Genomic DNA, 21,286 nt, shown 5'->3' on the forward strand with positions numbered 1-21,286 from the left:
TGACTTTTATTCTTGGTTTTATTTATGTGGTGTATTGTGTGTTCATTAATTTGCATGTTTTGAAGCATCCTTGCATTCCTGGAAAGAAACCAACTTGATCAAGGTGATCTTTTAAATGTGTAGTTGAATTTGATGTGTATTTTATTCAAGATTTTTGCATAGATGGTCATCAAAGATGTCATTCAATAGTCTTCTTTGTGTGTGTGTGTCCTTGTCCAGTTTGGGTATCATGGTGATGTTTGACTCATGGAATAAAACTGGAAGTGTTCCTTTATTTTTTATTTAATTGAATAGCTTGAAAAGCACTGGTATTAGTTCATTAAAGGACTGATCAAAGTGAGCAATGAATCCTTCTGGTCCTGGGCTTCTGTTCGTTGAGAGATGTTATTATTGTTTTAATCTCATTGTTTGTTATTGATCTGTTTAGATTTTTTATGTCCTCTTGGTTCAATTTTGGTAGGTCATATGTGTCTAGAAATTTAACCATTTCTTCAAGATTCTCCAATTCATTAGCATATATGTTGTTTGAATAGTATACCTTCTGGATTTCAGTCGTGTCTATTACAGTATAATGTCCCCTTTTTACTTCAAAGTTTTGATTTGTGTCTTTTCTCTTTTGGTTAGCTCATTTAAGGGCTTATCAGTCTAGTTTATCTTTTCAAAGAACCAATTCTTTGCTTCATCGATCTTGGATATTGTTTTTTTAATCTCTGTTTCATTGATTTCAGCTCTGATCTGTATTATTTATTTCCTTTAATTGAGTTTGATTTTGGTTTGTTCTTCTCTTTCTAAGGCCTTGAGATGCATCATTAGGTTATTTATTTGAGAGCTCTCTGATTTTTTATTGTAGAGGCTCATAGCTATAAATTTCCTTTTTAGAGATGCCTTAAAACTTACCAGAGATTCTGATACATATTGTGTTTCCATTTTTGTTTGATTCAAGAAAAATTTTAAGCCTCTCTCTGATGACCCACTGATAGGTCAAAAGTGAACTGATCATTCTCAATGTGTTTGTGTATTTTCTTTTGCTGTTTATTTCTAGTTTCACTCTGTTATAATGTGATTAAACAACAGGCATTGTTTCAATTTTTCGGGTATTCATTAAGGCTTACTTTATGGACTAAAATATTATCTATTTTTGGAGACTGTTGCAAGAGAATGTGTATTCTGTAGTTGTTGGGTGGAATGTTCTGTGACTATGTTAGGCACTTTTGTTTTATGGTATAGTTTACCTCTGATATCTGGTTTTTTTTTGGGGGGGCACTCCTGGATGAACTATCTATTGTCATGAGTGAAATACTGGTCACTTACTATTATTGTATTGGGAATTATAGGTCACTTTACGTAAGAGTTTTTGTTTCATAAATTTGGGCACACAAATATTTGGTGCAAACGTATTTATAATGGCTATGTCTTCTTGGTGGGTTGTTGTCTCTATCAATATATAGTTGCCTTCTTCGTCTCATCTTACAAATTTTTTTGTTAAGTATGCTTTGTTATATGTGAGAATGTATTGCTACTTGTTTTTCAGATTCCATTCACATGGAATATAGTTTTATATCCTTTTACCTTCAATATGTGCATATTTTTCCTAGTAAGGTGTGTTTCTTGCATATAGCAAAGATTTAGGTCTTTGTAAAAAAAAAAAAAAAAACAAAAACAGTCTGCCAGTCTGTGTTCTTTATAAGACCATTCACATTCAGAGTTATTATAGGAAGATATATATTTGTTCCTGTCATTTTCTATTTTTCTAATGTTTGATTCTTTCCTAATACTCAATAGCTTATCTACTCTTCCTGTTCTGTTTATTGAATTCCTTTAAGTACCTTCTGAAATTCAGGCTTAGTGGTAATGAAGGTCTTTATCTCTTAATCTATTTTGAAGGATTCTGAAGAACAGTTGTACTGGATATAGTAATCTGTATTGGCAGTTATTTTCTTTCAAGGCTTGCAATGCATCATTTCACATTCTCTTGGTCTTTAGAGTTTCTGAAGAGAAGGCTGAAGTTATTCTGATGTTTTTGTCTCTATACGTGACTTGGCATTTTCTCTTGTGGGTTTTAATATTCTCTCCTTTTTCATTTTAATTATAATGTGATGTGGGGAGGTTCTTTTCTAGTTGTGTCTGTTTGGGATTCTACATGCCTTCTGTGCTTGAATGTCTATATTTTTCACAAGATTTGGGAAGTTTCTGTTATTCTTTCATTAAATAGATTTTTCTACACCACTAGTCTGTATCTCAGTGCTCTGTTGTACACTAAAAATTCATAGGTTTGCTCTTCTGTGTCTAAGAATTTTTGGATGTTTTGTTGATAATTTCTTATTTTTTCTTTATTAGTGTCTGAGTGTGATAATTCATCAACCTTATCTGCAAGATCCCAAATTCTATCTTCCACAAATTCTGTCTTGATCCAGTCTACTGATGAAGCATTTTTAGTTTGATTTAGTTTTTTATTTCTAAGATTTGTTTCTTCAGAGTCTGTCTCTTTGTTGAATTGCTCCTTCACATCCTGCATTGTTTCTTAATTAATTCAGCTGCTTATTTGTATTTTCTTTGGCATCAATTGCTTTTCTTCAGCATCTCATCCACTTCCATATCTTTGTATGTAGTTACTGATTAGTTATGAACCTGTGGAAGAGGTGTCTTGCCTTGTTTTTTCACATTTCTGTTTTTATGTTGATATTGTTGTATTTATTGGATGGATTTTCACTTTTGTGTGAGGGTCTTCTTAGTGTTCAGCTTTCTCTTGAGGACTCGATTCCCAGTGTCACTCACAAAGGAGAAAATCAACCACAGTAGTGACAATGACAAGACAAACCAAACATTGACATACAATAAACTAAAAGCAACAATTATACCACCATAAACAACAGAAATTAGTGATAGCAACATCATGTAAATTAAAAGGATGCAAATATTAAGGTTAAAAGTAATAATAATAAGGTGCTACTAATAAAAATGGAATAGGCAGAGAAAAAGAAAACTGAGAGAAGTAAAATTTAAAAGAAAAAGAGAAGATGAAGATGCAAAAAGAAGTGAGGTAAAAATCCAATTTAAGAATGAAAAAGAAAACAACATAAAAGTATCAGGAAAATGATAACAGAAAGAAGAAAGTCACATCAAGCACTAAATTAAAATAAAAATGGATAAAACCTCTATGCATTAAAACAGAAATAATGTGCTGGAAAATAAAATAGGTAAAATTCTTCAGGACATAAGTACAGGCTAAGACTTTATGAACAGAAGCCCAGGTAAAAAAGAAATAATATCAAGAATCAACAAGTGGGATTACATCAAATTAAAAAGTTTCTGCACAGCAAAGGAATCCATCAAGTGAAGAGACAACTTCACCTGACAGAATGGGGAAAAAATTTGTCAGCTACTCCTCAGAGGACTAATGTCTAGAATACATGAAGAACTGAAAAAAATTGTACTCCCCAAATTCAAAGGTCCAACCACAAAAAGGGCATCTGAAATAGAAACTTCTCAGATACAGAATAAATGGCCTATAAATCCCCCCCAAAAAATTCAGCACTACTAGCCATTTGAGATATGCCAAAAACAAAAAAACAAAACAAAACAAAAAAAACCACTCATTCCATCTTACTCCAGAAAGTGTAGCTATCTTCAAAATAAATAATAACAAATGCTGGAGAGCCTGCGGGGGTGGGGAAAGGAACTCTTCTTCATTGTTGGTTGGATTGTAAGCTGGTACACACACTATGGAGGTTCCTCAAAAAATTAAAAATAGAAATTGCATTTGACCGGGTTATTCCCATTGCAGGTATCTTCCTGAAAGAGTTAAAGACATCATATTACAGTGATACATGCATATCCATATTTATAGCAGCACAATTCATAATAGCTAAATCTTGGAAGCTGTCTCTATGTCCATCTAGAGATGAATGAAGAAAATGTGGTATTTATATACAGTGGCATACTACTGTACCATAAAGGTTAAGCTTGAGTCATTTGTAGGAAATGGGTGGGTCTTGAGACCATATTAAGTGAAGTAAATCAGATACACAAGCTTAAATATTGCATGGTTTCTCTTATGTAAGAAAGTCAATACATAAAGTGCAAAATAAAAGGTAATAAAAAAAGAAAAAAGTTATTGCAATAGCCAGTGTATCTAAAAGTGTATCTTGATTTAGTATAATTGTTTTATGTATTTTTTACTTTTTTTTTTAGTCTGTTAGTCTGGCTGTTAATCTCTGTATGTAATTAACTGGATGAAAACTTATGAGTAAATAAATCTGATGTTGATGGAGAAAAGTAGAAGAAAAGAAAAAAAAAACCAGAAAGAAAAAAAGACCCCCAGACACAAAAGAAAAATAAGAGTCCAAAAATATCCCTCCATGCTGAGGTATTTAGATAGGTAGTTTCTTTCCAGAATCTGTAACGTTGAAATCCACCAAGTATGGGGGATAGAAAGTGATTTGTTAATGGGGCCTACTGTAGTTGCAAATCCATTGAACAGGCTGTTGCTATGTGAATGCTCAGTCCTGCCCTGCCTTTCCCACTGGGCAGGGCCAGCCAATGGTATGTTGTCTTCTTTAGGGCTATATTCACTCTACAGGGTTTCATATTTGTTTTAGTGTCCTTCTGTGTGCCCTCTGCCACTGCTATCTCCAACTAGCTTTGCAGCCATGGACTAGTCATTGCCTCTCTTGCTCTAGAGGTCCCTCTGTCCCAGTATTCAGGGATATGACAAATGTTCAGTATAGGGACATCCCTGAATATGTTGGCAGGTGTGGAAAGCAAACACACCACTGAGTTATGTACTAGAAGTGGGTAGAGAGTGTGACCAAGCAGTCTACTGGGCTTGATATCGGTGCTTTCAGATTCAGCCCACTCAGAAAACTGCAGGCAATGGGCCTGGCTCTCCAATGGGCATGGAGGTACTGCTGACAGATGTGCCTGCACAGCCTGAGCTCCTTACTGCTTAAATTTCTCCTCACATCTCTGCAACTGCCTTCAGTGGCTGTCTCTCACTCCATCAGATCGTGCTCCAGGGACCCTAAAGTGGGGTTGTTGAGCCCCTCTTGCTGTAGTTCCTGGTCACACCACACTGAGATATGATGAGTGCTGCCATGGATTTCTCTAAAGCCTGCCATTCAAGAAGAGTCACTTGCCAAATAAATACACTGATCTTACAGTTTGCACCGTGGGATTGTTCCTGGTTAACGCCACTGGTCCATTATTTATCACTGGGGCTGCCAGCCCTCTCTTGTTGAGGCAGAATTCCCTTTTTTCCAGGAAATTGATTTGCTCTTCAGATCTTCAGCTGATGGTACAAGACCAACCCACCCATGTGATCAAAGATGATTTTCTTTAAAGTCAATTGATTATAGGTACTAACCACATCTACCAATGCCTTCACAGAAATACCTACATTAGTTTGATTAAATGGGTACTTTAGCCCAGCCAAACTGGCAAATAAAACTGTACCGCAAGTCGTATTCACTACAATTATCTAAATAAGCTTTGTGCTACGTCACACATCCAGGAAGCCTCCACTTTCCTGTTGAGCTTGGGAAACTATACTTAGGCCACTTTAGGGCTTAGGAAGAGCAGCAGCTTCTTTGTGTGGGTGAAAGACAAACATGGCATGATAATTTTAGCAACTTTGGGTGCAGAGGATTATTGGCCCTACAGGATCCTTGTAGAGCCATCATCAATGAGAAAGTACATGTTTAAATAATTCTGAAAAGGCATATTGCCCAAAAAGTGGCAAAGTTCCCAAACAGACTTTAAAGAGTAAAATATTTAAAAAAAGTAATTAGAGATAGAACTAAAAAGCAAAAGCTAAAATCCATTAAAACAACAAAGACTTCCAGTGACATAACCTGTAAAGTCCAATACCATAAAAGAATCCAGAACAGAAGATAAAAATAAAGTCAGTAAGGAATTAAAAAGATCAAATCTTTACATAAAAGAAGAGTCTTGAAATTGATTAAAAATAATTTCTTTAAACTACTAGGAAGCGATCTTCAAGCACCAAGGGTGGTTTTTAAATGGGAAAAAGACTTTTTCATTAAAAAGGTATAGCTCAGATACTATTCACTTTGCAAAAAGCTCTGAGAAAAGCAAATATTAAATAGCATACAGTAAAGGTAGAATTTTAATGGGTCAAACAACATTTTGGAAGGCCAAAAACTAAAATCACAATTTGGTTTCATGAAAGCTAAATTTGGCTTTGAGCTTCCTGGACACCAAAGCAAAAACAGAACACAAGAACCTCATCTGCCTGATTTAGGGAATGGGTTCTCAATGATGTGTTATCACCCACAAAGGGCTAAAAATTGTTTCTCGGGGGATGGAAAAGTCTTATTTTTTTTAAAAGCTTAAATATACATAAGATATATAAAATACATATAATATATTTGTACTAAAAAAATTGTGGGTAATAATTAGGGAATAAATGTCTAAAAAGACTCCTTGAAAGGCAATTGTGAAGAAAAGGTTAAGAAAGACTTCGACCTCAAGATTATTTAAATATTTTAATTATATTATTAAATATATTTAAATAACTTAAATATTTAAAGTCAAGACTTTAATCTTCTGTTCTGGATTCTTTTATGGTATTGGACTTTGTGTGTTATGTCACTGTTAGTCTTCCTGAGAAAAAGCACACATTACTGTATCCAGAGAGGTTAATCTTCCCATGGAACTCTAACCTGGAAGGCCTGGACCCAGAAGACCCTTAATATAGTGGTCAGCTTCTCCTCCATCGAGAGTAGCTGTTGTTCCCTAAAGGCCCGTGTGAGAAGTCTGATCCTCAACTCTAGACGCTATTGGGAGGTGGTGGAATCTTTAAGAGGTGGGGCCTGGAGGGAGGTCTTGTGCTTGCTGGGGAGGTGCCCTTCTCCAGTTCCTGGCTGCCACAGGTCCAATCAGTCATGGACTGAAACATCCACAACTAGGAGTCAAAGTAACTCTTTCCCCTCTTTAAGCTGATTTATTTCAGGCCTTGGCTACAGTAATGGAAAGCTGACTAATACAGTGAGGAAATTTTGTATGTGCACAGAATTTGAGAAGTTTCCTGGCTTATAAATACAGCAACATATTTATACATCATATTAGAAAGCTTCTACAACATGTTGACTGTCTTCTACTTTATGCAATTTTTTTCTGTCCTCTTTCTATCCTTTCTAGTTCTCAAGACAAACTTGGGATGCACAGTCATGGGGATGGGATGGGGGTGAGGGTTCAAGCCCAGATTGTGTCACATGAGGGCTACCTGGGGGAGGTTGGGAAGAACTACACAAGATGCAAGTCTACCATGGAACTAGCATTTCTGTAGGCCAGGAATTGGTTCATACAGTGCTGGTGGTGGCTGCTTGTGTGAGATGAATGTTGACCACCTGAAAATTGACCCCTGGCCCACCTAGACTCTTACCTCTCCCAGACTGGTGTGCCAATGTGATTATTTTAGGATTGTGGATAATATCCTAATGACCGACATGATGTGCAGCCTGAGAGTCTCCAGCACTGAAAGAAAGCTTCACAGAGCACTCTGCTCTGCCTCTATCTATAAGGACATGTAGATACAGAAAGAGACTTTCTATTAGGCCTCCAAATCAGAGGCAACTAAGTAGTATATATATATAATGTTTTTTTATTTCTATAAGAAAGCAGAACAGCATCTGTATTTTACATTAGAGAATGAAAACAAAACAGGCCACGGTTGAGTCTCTTTAAATACATTTTATTTTTTCATTGTCAATGATTAACTTTGAAGCCTACTAGAACAGTATCATGGTCATAGTGAATAAAAAAAATAGATGCTAGAATAAAAATATTAGGTTATACAAAGTTAGTTTTAAAAAATCATTGTCCATCAACATTTTCAGGACTTTGGAGTTCTGAAAAACAAATTTACTTTGTGGGGCTTTTCTGTGGTTGTTTTTTTTTTTTTTTTACATTTCCAGCAGTTAAAAATTAAGAACACATATGGAGAATCATTTGCAGATGTCTATTACAATAGACATAAGGACCAAAAAAATTAAAACAAGTTCTAAGAACCATCATATATACAAACTTCTGTACAATATGAGGACACAAATAATTCATCCAATTGAAACCATCTCTTATGGTGCACATATTCTTTTTCAAAGCAGAATGAAAATTTATTTTGCTTTACTCATGTTTTTCTTTTTGATCCAGTATTCATAATGGTATTTCTACTCCATAAATTAGTAACTGTTCAGTAGCTGAGAAATATCCTATTTTAAATTATACCAAGAAAAAAATCAGGAACTTCCCTGACAGGTTACCCGATGCAGGTTGAAAACATACTCAACCAACACAAAGCCACACCACAGATGCAGAAAGGAAGGAGTCTGATTGAACATCCCATGAGAGTGAGCAAGGGTCTTGACTGCAGAGAGAACATGAGCATTCTTACACATCCTAGTATACAACTTCTCACCAGTGACGGTCTCACTTCTCCCACTTGGCTAACCTCAGATCAGCTGAGCTCTTTGCATAATACAAGTCATTTGGCACATAAAAGGAAGAACATTTGGGCAAGACTGTGGCTCTCTCAAAGAATGACACCCTTGAGAACCCTAAACTTTGATAAACACAATGGTATGTCCTGGCCCTATATCCTCCACACTCCGTAATGTTAGGGCTAGAAACAACTCCTCTTAGGGAAAAGCCATTGAACTAAAGGTCAATGAAGGCCCAGTGAGGTAAACATCAGACATGGAAGAACATGGGGAGGGGAGGAAAGATGACAACTTGCTCTTCTGAGAGTCTCGCTGCTTTCACTGCACAATCCCAGAGTCCACAGAGGTCTGTTTGCGGGTCGTCTTTGGAGGGGGAGGAGGTGGAGTTTTGCTGGGTAGCGGAGGTGGCAGTTGCTAGAAAACACGAGTATGAGAAGACATTACCATTGTCCCCGTGGTGTGCCACGTGACCCAGTATCATGGTTTCACTTGGCACAGTGCATCTGCACTCCCTGCACTGGAGCTGCCCCTTCCACATGACTGGGGCTCCATTCTGCCTGGCTTAGCACTGGCAGGTTTGCTGCACTCAGGACTGGGTTGCTTGGTACCCACAGGCCTTTCTGATGTACTGCTGAACTAACAACTGATCTGCTGTGTGAGGACAGGAATGTCCTTGGAGCTGTTCTCCAGGGTAAGCTGAGGAGTCCCTTCCTTGCTTTCTGAACTGAAAGCCAGCTTTTCCAGGAGAGGGAGAGAAAGTGAACATTTTCAGTTTTGTGGGGCTTATGATCTCTGCTAAGGCTGGACAGCAGCCAGAGATAGTATATAAAGGAATAGCTGTAGCTGTGTTCCAAGAAAACTTTACAAAAAAACAGGTGGCTGACTGGATGTGGCCTATAGGCCACAGACTGCCTTAGATGCCCAAGAAAGAATTATAACTGTAACATTGATAGAAAAAGCCCTGCCCCATGGACCTTCTGGAATGTAAATGATATAGGCAGCTGCTGTCCTATTGCTCTTGGGACTCTCATGTCCCCATCACAGACAACTGATAAAAGGACATGCTCTGTATAGATGGGTCAGTCATATAGGTAAACAAACATGCAAGTGAAAAAATGAATAGATCAGGGAGGTAGGAGCACACCGCAGGGTTTCATCCTGATGAAACCCAAAAGACTACCGACTAACTCATGGGTAAGCGTGGATTTTTGCAGCCTCTCAGTAGAGGTGCACATTTAGCTAAATGTGCGAAAAGAAGTTTTCGAGGACAAAATAGTGACGCAGTCGTCTCTCACTCACTGCCCAAATTTCCTCCTGATTCATAGACAAGTAAATGCAGTACCAAAATGAACTAGTACTGAATAAGCAGAGGAAAACAGAACTGATATAATGATACTGAGACATTGTAAACAGGAGACTGAAGTAAAAGACACTCAAGTCTTTTTTGAGATTGGTAAGAATGGTTAATAGAAACAGCTACTTGGAGGCCTGATAACATGAGTTTACATGAGTCACTGTGGGCCAGACCAACACAATCTGATATAAACATGGTGCCAGAGATGCCCTTTGTGCCAGGTATGAGAATGTCAGGCTTATCGCCATTAAGTACAATGATAGCTCAGATTACTGGTCAAAGAGCATTTCCAAAGAGATGACAGCTTAAAATGGCAACAACCAGAGAGAGGGTTGCCTATGAGCCGGAGGCTGATCAATAAGAGTGACAGGAGGCTATCGATCACCCCCATCATGGCAGACGAACGATCATTATCCTAAATGGCTCCCGGGGCTGTGCAAAGGGAGGCACCCTAGGAAACACAATTGTCAATTATGACATGCTAACCACCGGCCTGTCACCTCAACATGCTCTCATCCTGCAAGTAAATTAAACAAGAAATGAATAGCAAAGAATTGGGTAATTAATCTCATTGAATACCCCCTTTATGAATTGAGACAAAGCTCGTGCATACTAGCTTTTTACTTAATCAACTGCATGTGGCATCAGTTACTTAGAATGAGGTATTCAAGGAACGGAGACAATAAAAACATTATCCCTGAGTTTATTTGTAACAGCAATGAAACTGGTACTAATTCTAAGTACTAAGCTCAGAACTTTCAGTGTATGGAGACCTGGGGGACATTTTTGCATCTGTAATAAATAAAGAGGAGAGAATAAAGATGTGATCAATGAAGGCATTAGGAGGGCAATGCTGCACCCAAGCAGAGGTTCCCCTAGGATCTCATGACTCTCCTTTTATGATAACACACATGTGGTTACAAGTGCCCAGGAAACTCAGCTTTACAATTTCACAACTTCCGTGAACTCTTCTTGACTCCTGTAAAGCCCCTTCCATAAGGAAACCTGGTCCCTTCTCCAGGGCCAGTTCTCCACTGTGATATCTCCATGGAGACAGCATTTATTTAAGTGGCACCTTGGCCTCATAAAGCCACCTGTCTCTTTGATACCGGTTTCTTAGTTTTCCTATACAGAAGAAAGTATCAAATGCACAGTGTGAATAAATACCCTCCTCACAAGAGGAGGGCACTGAATCAAAAAGTCTCCTCAAAAAATAAAAAAGGAAAAGGAATAGCATGAAGAATTTATAATGTTGATGAAAAAAAAATAGCACACATACACTTCATGGCAGGCATCTAATGACTTCATGTCTTTAATGTGCTACACAAATTTTGTGGCCATATAATTACTTTATGGAAGTTGAATAGTGAAACATGACCAGCTGCACAAACAGGAGCAGGGTATTTATGCTGATTTAATTTTATAAGGCTGTGAATATGAAAGCCTGCGGGGTGGACCTGGAATTGCACATTCCAGCGGTTGCTGTGCAAACCACACAACTCCTCCTCCCCAAGCTGACCTCTACCTGTGCCGCACCCTAAACCATGGGTGTGGGGGCTCAGGGGTAGGAAACACAGGACAGCAGCCAGGCGATCCAAGTACACAACACTGTGGAGCCACAACAAATGTTTCTAGAACTGGCACCTGGCAGCAGAGGCCCTGGTTTAAACAGCATAAGGCTTGGCACTAATGTTTGCATTAGAAGCTCACTTGGTAGGAGGGTATGAGACAGGATTACTGACAATGTGCAAGGAGTGCCATCCTGGCGATGTGCTAAAGGGAGGTTTGGGCCAGCTGCTCACACTTAGAAAGGTCACTACTACTGGCCAGCACTGCGAACCAAAGATAGGGGTAACAGGCACAGTGAGGAAAAGCTGTGCCCAGTCTCCTCTGCAGACTCTCTGGGCAGCCAGTGCCTGTCATGCCCAGGAGTTGCCAGCATGAGTGTGATGCTAGCCAGAGGAACTATTGGGACAGGAGCTACTTCAGGGTTAAGGTGGTGCCAGCAGGAGCCACCTCCCCTACAGGGCAACATGGCCAAGGCTTAACCCACTCAGACAGATGTCTTGGCGTGAAAGCTATTTCTCAAAATCAGTATTTCACAATTGTGTCTCCACTAGAATGACCTCTGAAGCAATGACAACCATTCTATTCTTATCCTTGTTCCAAGTATGATTTTGGGGTGAGTGTTTCACTGCAGTGACAATGACACAGAACCACAGGCCACACATACTGGAGTTCTTAGAAGTTTGACATCTCTCAGAATCCAATCTAGAACCATTTTATAGTTTTTCTTGTTAACCTATAGCAAACCTGATAACAACTGGATCAGGCGTCTGTCATGTTGGGCAGAACAGGTAGTTAAAGCCCCCTGCTGCAGATCTACACTTACCCTCTGGTGTGGAGGAGGCAGGGGAGGTGTTGGTGAGCCCATCAGGTCCTGGTTTTCCATCAGATTCCCATAGTCTGCCGTGCTGCCCTTGAGAGGCAGAGGGGGTGGGACATCGGCCACATCCATCCCTGTCATGCCATTCAGCTCCAAACCTAGAAAATCAGGACCTATTTAAAATCAGACCTATACACGCAAGGAACCTGATAGCTCACAGGGCTACTCCTTGTTCTCTCCCCACTCCTTGAGAAGCACTTTACATCACACAATCACTTGCCAGCAGAGCACAGAGCATGATGGGTAGAGAATGCAAAGGGTGTCACTCACTCCAAATGGAATGTTCTAGAAAGGGAATAAAAAGTACCACAAGATACCTAAAACCAGTGCTTAAAGAAAGGCACCAATTTACTACGAATATGCTGACACTCTGGACCTTCTTGATCCCCTCTGCCTTGGTGGCATCTACAAAGACGGAATCACAAGAACTGTCTGTGGCTGCTGCTTTCAAATCCTGCCAGGCCTCTGTTGTCAGCCTGCCCTAGGTACTACCTGAAATGCTTCAGCAAGCAGAGTTTAATGATGCTGCCCACAGCCAGGCACTCACCCTTCATCTCTCTCACCAGGCAAACTCACAACTATGTGGAACAAAGACATCAGCACCTGTAGGCACTACTGCTGTTGCTTTCCCTAAGCTGAGGGGAAGGGCTAATGGCTGTCTTCAAAAGAGGAACAATAATTCAGGCAGAGTATTTTCACAACCCTTGTTGAAACTCTTGGAAATATTTTGTTCTCTTTCAAATGGAAGAGAGAAAAATTGATATGTTTACTGCTGGGTGTCTTTTGGAGTTTTCACCAGCGATTCACGTGTGGAGAAATCCCTTTTTAGGAAAACACTTCCCAGGATGGAAGCTGTGCCATGGAACTGGGAAGGGCAGGAAGAAGACTTCTGACCAGGAGACTGTCCTCCGCTGTGGTGAGTTTTATTGTGGCAAAATTGACGTGGCATAATATTGGCCATTATCACCATCTTTTAATGTAAATCCAGTGGCACTGACTACACTGACAGTGCTGTGCAGCCGCCACTATTGTCTATTTTCAAGCCACTTCATCACCCCAAACAGGGATCTTATATCCATTAAGCAACAATTCCCCATCCTTCACTCCCTCCAGCTCCTGGCGACATCTATGCTCTCTGCCTCTTTAAATTTGCCGAATCTGGATTCTTCATCATATCACATGACATATGTCCTTTTGTGACTGGCTCATTTCATTTAGCTTCATGATTTTGAGGTTCATAACATGGGTCATAACTTCATCCATTTTTATGACTGCATCGGGCAGGGGCATTTCTTTGAATGCACACTTTATTGATCTGTTCATGACAAGCACTGGGTTATTCCCACTTTTGGCCCATAGCAAATAATGGTGCTAATGAACATTCACAAGCAAAGAGCTGTCTGAGTGCTTGTTTCAAATCTTTGGGGTAAAGGCCTAAGGGTAGAATTGCTGGGTCATATGGCAATTCTACATTTAACTTGGGTGGAGCAACTAGACTATTCTCTGTAATTGCTGCAATGGTATCTGGTTTAAATATTTTAAAGAAATGTAAAAGATGTCTTTAGAGAAAGATCATGTAGCAATAACAGATTTGGAGATGTGCCACTCAGAGGTCACCTCCTTTCCAGTGCCCACACTTGTAGCCAAGACACAGTGACCCCCATGTGGCCTCCAGAATCACCACCCGTGCCCCTTCAGTTAAGAAGAAAATCAAGTGCAAAGGACACTTTTGGCTACCTTGCACATCCACTCCACAGGGCACATGCTGTCCTGCCTTGGAGCCCTTTCCTGGATACAGGATGGAGTGGGCTCCCTCCCACTTCTTGCCAAGATTCCTCTCTGATGGGTCTGAATTTGGTGCTGAAATGCTGGTTATCACATGTAGTAGGTTGGACAGTTTCCCTACAAAATGTGGACTTCTGGGGTCCACCCAGAGGAAGAACGTCCACATGTGACTTTACTTGGAAATACAGTCTTTGAAAATGCAACTAGTTTCTCAAGATGAAATCATCCTGGATTTATGATGGGCCCTACATCCAATTACTGATGTTCTTATAAGAGAAGACACAGGGAGGCCAGATGAAGATGAAGGCAGAGGCCAGAGTGATGTGGCCATAAGCCCAGGAATACCAGGGATTGCTGAGAGAGAGGCATGGACTAGATTCCTCCTCAAAGCCTCCAGATGGAACCAAATTATCAACGCCTTGATCTCAGTCTTCTGAGATCAAGAAGATCAATTCTGGCCAGAATTATGAGAATATATTTTTGCTGCTTCAGGCCACCAAGTCTATGATATTTTGCAATGGCAGCTCTAGAATATGGGCAAAACCAGAGAAGTGAGTTGTGTCCCTGTGCCTTTCTACCCTGCCTGGAAGGGATTCTCCACTGTGTGTTCTTTCTGTAGACGAGAAAGCCCTTGGATGCCTTGATGGCTCATGCTGAGAAAAGAGGGCTGCCCCTGTGCCTCTCAAGCCCCCTCCCAAGGCAGGGAGAATTTCAGAGCCTGAGACAGACACCACACACTCTGCCCACGGAGCGCTGATGCTTACGACAGGGTCTTGGCTGATTTGCTTAAGTCCACATTCTCCATCCCGACCAGAGGGACTTCCCCGTATATCAGGTATTCGTCCCAACTCTTGATCTGCTGCCAGGAAGAGAGGATCCTCACTATAGAGTCACTAATCAAGGGAACACCATGGGGCACTGTCACAGACTACAAGGTGAGAAAGGGTCCACTTACTTGACTGAACACTGAAGCTGAGCTTGGCCCTGGGTGTGACGGGAGGAGGTGTCTGCTGGGAGGACTGTGATGTTGGGGACACCGAGAAGCGCCTTTCACTTCCAATGATGTTGATCACCTGGCTCTTTGGTCTCTGGGGCCGCAGGGGGCTTATCTATGTTGGAGGGACAGACAGAGTATAGTTAAGGTGTGTTATGTTCTAAGTCGTGACTCTTTTAAAAATTCCTACGCTAATTTAGCTCAGTGGTTCCACTGCCTGCCTCGCAAGTACAAGGACTGGAGTTCGATCCCCGGTACCTAAATAAATAAATAAAATAATTAAAATTCCTATGCTGAAGCCCTCATCCTGAGTACCTCATGCTGTATATACCTGGAGATAAGGGCTTTGTAAACCATCTAGTCAGGATGATGTCACTAAGGCAGACCATAATCCAATGTTACTGGGGTGCTTATGAAAGAGGGAAATCTGTACACTGACATGTAGACAGGGAGAACATCCTGTGAAGATACAGATAGGATGATAGTTCTATAAGCCAAAGAACACCAAAGATCCCAGAAGTTAGAGGGTAGGATATTGAACAGATTCTCCCTCTCAGCACTGTTGAAACCTTGATCTTCGACTTCTAGTCCCCAGAAAAGAAAAGAAATTCTGCTTTTAAATTAGCCACTGTGTGTTTGCTAAACTTCGTTAAAGCAGCCAGATCACATGAACACAGGGTCTCACACTACTCTATCCATACAGCCTAGGGGTGGACAGCACTTCACAGCCTTCAGGAACATAAAATAAGAGTGGCGCAGCTGTGGTAAACAATTCAGATGCCCCCAAAGGGTAGTAAAGTGGAGTAAAAGTCTAGAAACTTCCTGTAGAGTTTTTGTTTTTCCTTTCTTCTCTTGCACTGTATCATTTCTGGGTAGGAATTCTTTTTCTCTATTCTTCTTTTATTATTTCTGACTTTTAAATAAATTTGACCTTATCCACCTGACCCCTTTCCTTTGTTACATGAGTAAATTTTATTTATGTATTCCTTGCAACTTGGTCTCAGATCATTAGGCCTCAGAGTATGCCAGCGATTACAAAATATTGAGGTAGGAGTAATCAGAAGTTATTCACCCTGCCAAAATGCAGCAGTGGAGACTGTCTCCCCAGGAAGGACAGGCAAGTAGCAGGTCTAGGCTTGGTGCCGCAGCCAGATTGAGTGACCTCGTAGTGGCAGCAGCAGAGGGGGTGGGAGGGTGGGACACGGCAGTCAGATCATCTCAGAAGATGCCCACAAAGCCAGTGCTCATCTAGAGGCTACGTAAGCTGGAAGGAAAGAAGTAGGCCCTCAAGTAAAGAGTGGCCCAGGGCCTTGGCCAAGAGCCCCCTTAAGAAGCACCGTGTGATGAGAGACCTACACCCAGTTGTCATCAATTCACTGCAGAGAATGGCTGAGTCCTGGTACCCTCAATACTGGGGGATGTCTAGAAATGCCTGGCTGCACCCTAGGCAGGATGGTTGTGCATATGGGCTGGTGACAGGGATTCAGGAACTGTTGGGAACTTCTCTCATCCTTCTCTATCTGTTACATCATAGGACATTTTCTGAGTCAGAGAGTGCCAGAGGCTTTCATAAGAAGATGCAGATGGCAGACTTGAGACCCCAATTCACAGCACTCAGTTAAAGGTCATGAAATTGCTGATAATGTAGATCAAGTAGGAAGCTGAGTCCAGCCTCTGCTAAGGTGAGAAATATGCAGAAGCTAGAGAAGCCAGTGGGAGGGAGGGCAATGGCAGGGCCAGGTGCCAAGCGGACACCAGGGGGCACCAGTGTTGCCCCAAGGAATGTGCTGCTATTTCTCTGGAGGGAACCTCCTCCCAGTGCTGGCCCTCCTGCCCTGCCCTCTCAGGGTCCTGTCTAGGAAACTCCAAGAGCCTGAGTATCCTCACAGACTTTGCTAGTGCCTGTGCAAGATGGGTAGCTAGACTGGATCCACTGAGAGGGCAGGAAGCCTGATCTCCTGTCATTATAGCAGTGGTTATTTGGAGCCTTGGTCACATGCTGATAGTGAGGACAAGGTCCTGTGTTCAGCCCTTCCTGAGCTCCTATGAATGTATTCAAGGAATTTAGAGTCAGTTGTGGGGAGGCCCATGTATATTGCACCTGGTCCTGTCATTTGAAGGAGCCCTCATAGAGAGACTGGGCCACCACAAGGAGGTGCAGAAATTGCACTGTGAAGGCTCAATGCCTTCTGTGTCCCTGGACTTCTGTTCATACAATGCACTATGGTTGACTCTGCCACTTGGCTCCACTGCTTGGAGGCCTCTGTTTTGATATCTTTGAATAGCACTTACACAAAACATGTTGAAAGACACAATGACTGACACTTGGTGAATATTAAAAACATGCTTTTGTTAATTCCCTTCCCAATTATGAAATTGTGAGGCTTGAGGAATCCAGCTGGGGCTTGAGAGGTCTCGGTGTTTTGGGGTCATTGCTTCCATGAATTCCAGACAGTGGACAGAAAATGCAGGGAGACTCAAGAGAATTTCAATCCACTAATTGAGGTCCACTGCCTGGACACCAAATGGCAGTCTCTGGGTAGTGCCTCCCTTAAGCCTAATGCCCTTGGCCACTTGTGTGCTACACTGAGACACTGGAGCCCAACTTCAGAGCACCCATCCACAAGCCTCACAGTGGCATTTGCCTTGTCACTGCTCTGGCACATCACTGCTCTGGCACTTACCTGCCTTCTGCCTCTAGCCTAAAGAGGGTAACTTTGGGTTGTAACAACCCATCCCATATGTTTCTACTAAAAATTTGTACTTTAGCATAATAGCAGTCAGCTGTGCCTCTCAGTAGCTGTTCTTGGGGCAATCTTTGAGTTTACTTACTTGGTGCAATGAAGGGCAACGTCTGTGAATATGTGCAAAAGTGTCACACCAGGACTTTTACCCACATAATGCTCCATCTAACAAGTCTTGCATATGAGCATCACAGGGTTAAGATACACCCACAACATTCTTCTGTTATGAAAGCAAATATTTTATCATAATAGAATGTTGGTGTGACTCACAGTAGTTGCACCTTGGGAAAGCAAAAACCCATCTACGTATTTGCTCACTTGGCAGATGAACGGCAAGGTGTATATGGGAGCTCCAAAGCAGCAACAGGTGAGTTTGACCATGAAATGCTCATTGCTAAATTTCTGTGCATTTAGAATTTGCTTTAAAAAGGTTTTATTTGATTTTTCTAGAAGTAGTCCAATTCAGTACAACGGCACATGAAAAACCAGAATTTACAAGTTTTGGAGGAGGTCAAAACTGAATCATCAGATTATTCGTGCATGGATGAAGATGGTACAATCCAATGTTAGAACTAGGTTTGAAAATATAGGGAGGATCTTTGCAGAGGTGAAACCTATTGGATAGAATGGCAGCACTGCTATTCAATGTTGGAAACTGTAACAAATGAAATGCTAAAAAATCTTGAGAAATATGTGAAATATAGAAAGGATGAAATACAAATAAAAAGTTCGGTATGCACCAATAGTCATATTAAAATGCATTTATTATAACACCTCACTAGATGAACTGAAAGCACTCATAGGGCTACTTTATTTAGCAGGTATTTCTCATGGTAATTGCAGGAATGTAAAAGACTTATGGAAAAGTAATGGGTCAAAATATGACATATAAATTTATACCCTTATAGATTCGAAGATTCATTATGCCTTCAATTTAGAAATTTATCTGGCACTTAGCCACAGATCCTTATTTGCAAAGTAATAAACTGAATGATGTCATGAACACATTTGTTGCTCCAATCTCCCAAACTAATTGGAATGTGACATTCGAGACTTGGTTTACCAGTTTCCAATGGATGCTACATTTGTTAACAGAGCATGAGTTGACTAGTGTAGGAGCTGTATGCAAGAACAAAGCAGAAATTCTAAATGAAATGCTGCAATTTCAAAACAGGATTGTATCATACAATCTTTGGATTTCAGAAAGGTTTATACTGGCCTTGTATATGGCAAAAAAACCCAAACTGGTACTGCTGATGTTAACATTGTACCATGATGAACATTTGACAGGGAAACCTCAACAAAACAGAAGCCTGAGTTACTGAGAAACTGTCTACAACAAAACCAAAGGTGGAAGAGATGTTATTGATAAGTTATGCAGCAACTATGATGCAACTTAAAACACAAAGCGTTGGCCAATGGTTGTGTTTTACTCAATCCTTAACGTGTGGCATAAATACTTTGATCACTTACAAAGAAAATAACAAGTACAAAGTACCATGGAGAAATTTTCTTAGCAGATTGGAACTGGAACTCATAAGAGATCATTTATAGCATAGGAAAAACAAAATGTTCCTGCCCAGGGAACTGTGCAGAAGAACTGTGGAGCACACGGGTGAGCTGATAGGTGAACAGGTAGGCACAACATCACAAAGACCTACTACAACAACAACAGGAAAGCCACAAAGATGTCAACTGTCACCTACAAGGAAGGATAGGAAAACAAAACATACATCCTATGACTGTAAGCAATACTTATGTATAAAGCGTGCAATATTCATGTGTGAAGACGGTCTTGGATATGACAGTTGAAATGAAGATTGTTTCATGGTAGACTTTTGTTTGTATATATTGCAGTTCACATAGGTTTTTATTTCTGATGTTATCTTTTAGATTTTGTAAGCAAGTAAATAGCTGATGTGAAAATGCTGATGTCTATTTTAAGTACTCATCCTATATTTTATATTTTATTTTATTAATATCTTATTTTCCTGCTAAGTGCACATGGTACAATATAGTAGGAAGCTCCTGACAAAACAGAAGAGAGGATACAAGAATGGCCTGCCACATGGGAAAGGAAAGCTAAGCACATGTGCTGTCACTGTGAGTGAGATGTGTGCATGGAACATGCAGTTGTCACATGAGAGGACTGCCTTGGGTGTGATAACTGAAGCAAAGATGATGATGATGATGATTATTATTATTTATTTATTTATTTTTTTGTACCAGGGATTGAACTCAGGTCCTTGCGCTTGCAAGGCAGGCCACCGAACCGCTAAGCTAAATCCCCGGCCCTGCAAAGATTATTTTTGTGGTAGAGTTCTATTGGTATTTTCCTTGCAGTTCACATAGGAATTTATTTCTGATGTTATCTTTTAGGTTTTGAAAGCAAGAACACAGCTCATGTGAAAATGTTGATGTTTGTTCTAATACATATTAATAATTTTATATTTTATTGATATTTTATGTTCCTGTTAACTGCACATTGTGCAATATAATAAGCAAGATGTCAAGTATGTCCTACAAAAAGGTCAGGAAAGCAAAAATACATGTGCTATCAGTGTGTAAGTGATACATGTGTATGGAACGTGCTGTTGTCACATGTGAAGACTGCTTTAGGTGTGATAATTGAAGTGAATATGTTTTTTTTTTTTTTTTTTTTTTTTTTTTTTGGTATTGGTATTTTCATTGTGGTTCACATAGAAATTTATTTCTGTTGTTATTTTTTAGACATTGTACACCAAAAACCAATTGATATTGAACATTTTGGTGCCTTTTTTATGAACACTCAATAAATACTAAACATTCAATACTTTATTTTTTTGTTTTTTCTTGTTAAATACCCATTGTTTAATATAACTCATAAAGTTAAAATCAATTAATTCATCAATAGAAATATTCTGGATATTATACAAACTAAGTTTCTGTGCCTTTATGACAAAATTTATGTTATGCCCTTTGGGCTAGATAAGCAAGCAACATATGAACACTGTTGGAGCCAGAACATACTTTCTAGTTTGTAAAATACAAACAAGCAAGGAAGTAATAAGTGGTCCCATCTAAGCTTTTTAATGAAGCAAACCTCCATTTAATCCCAGCCAAGATAGAGCGGGCCAGGTCATAGAATACTGGCAAGAAAGGTGCACAGCTGTCCACTGACCATACAGATGCTCATCTGTTGCTGTGGGAAGCTGGCTTCAAGCATGATTCCACCTTCAAAGAGGACAGCCTGCGAGACCCTCTCTCTATTTTTGTTCCAGTCCAAACAGCACTTTCAGAAGCCACCTGGGACTCATTTCTGTACTTGGACCTCCAACATAACACTGCATTTCAGGGAGGCCCACCGCCATAGCCATTTCTTGAATCAGAAAACCCCTTCAATTTCACTGCCTCTGCATGCTTATAACTCTGGGATGAACACATGTCACTGAAATCTGTTTCTAATATCAACTCTCCAGCACGTATCATGTTAAATCCCTGCAAATCCTTTTGAAAGATGGCCAAGAG

General features: G+C 40.3%; 1 protein-coding gene and 1 long non-coding RNA gene across 2 annotated transcripts in view; one reads left to right on the forward strand and one right to left on the reverse strand.

Moving 5' to 3' along the window:
- Positions 1 to 7,700: 7,700 nt before the first annotated feature.
- Dock1 (dedicator of cytokinesis 1) overlaps positions 7,701 to 21,286 on the reverse strand; it is a 523,445-nt gene continuing 509,859 nt past the window's right edge. The window contains exons 52-54 of the mRNA XM_033761232.1: positions 14,997 to 15,150; positions 12,203 to 12,354; positions 7,701 to 8,870 (exon numbers count right to left, since the gene is read on the reverse strand). Coding sequence (XP_033617123.1) covers positions 8,775 to 8,870; positions 12,203 to 12,354; positions 14,997 to 15,150 — 402 coding nt within the window. The 3' untranslated portion in view covers positions 7,701 to 8,774. The remainder of the gene's footprint in view (positions 8,871 to 12,202; positions 12,355 to 14,996; positions 15,151 to 21,286) is intronic.
- Positions 16,534 to 18,330, forward strand: LOC104859938. Its single transcript, XR_779512.2, has 3 exons — positions 16,534 to 16,717; positions 18,105 to 18,146; positions 18,230 to 18,330. It is a non-coding gene; the product is annotated as an uncharacterized LOC104859938 (long non-coding RNA).

The sequence above is a fragment of the Fukomys damarensis genome, unplaced genomic scaffold (genome assembly GCF_012274545.1).
Source record: "Fukomys damarensis isolate Sample0158 unplaced genomic scaffold, DMR_v1.0_HiC HiC_scaffold_8, whole genome shotgun sequence".
Lineage (NCBI taxonomy): Eukaryota > Metazoa > Chordata > Mammalia > Rodentia > Bathyergidae > Fukomys > Fukomys damarensis.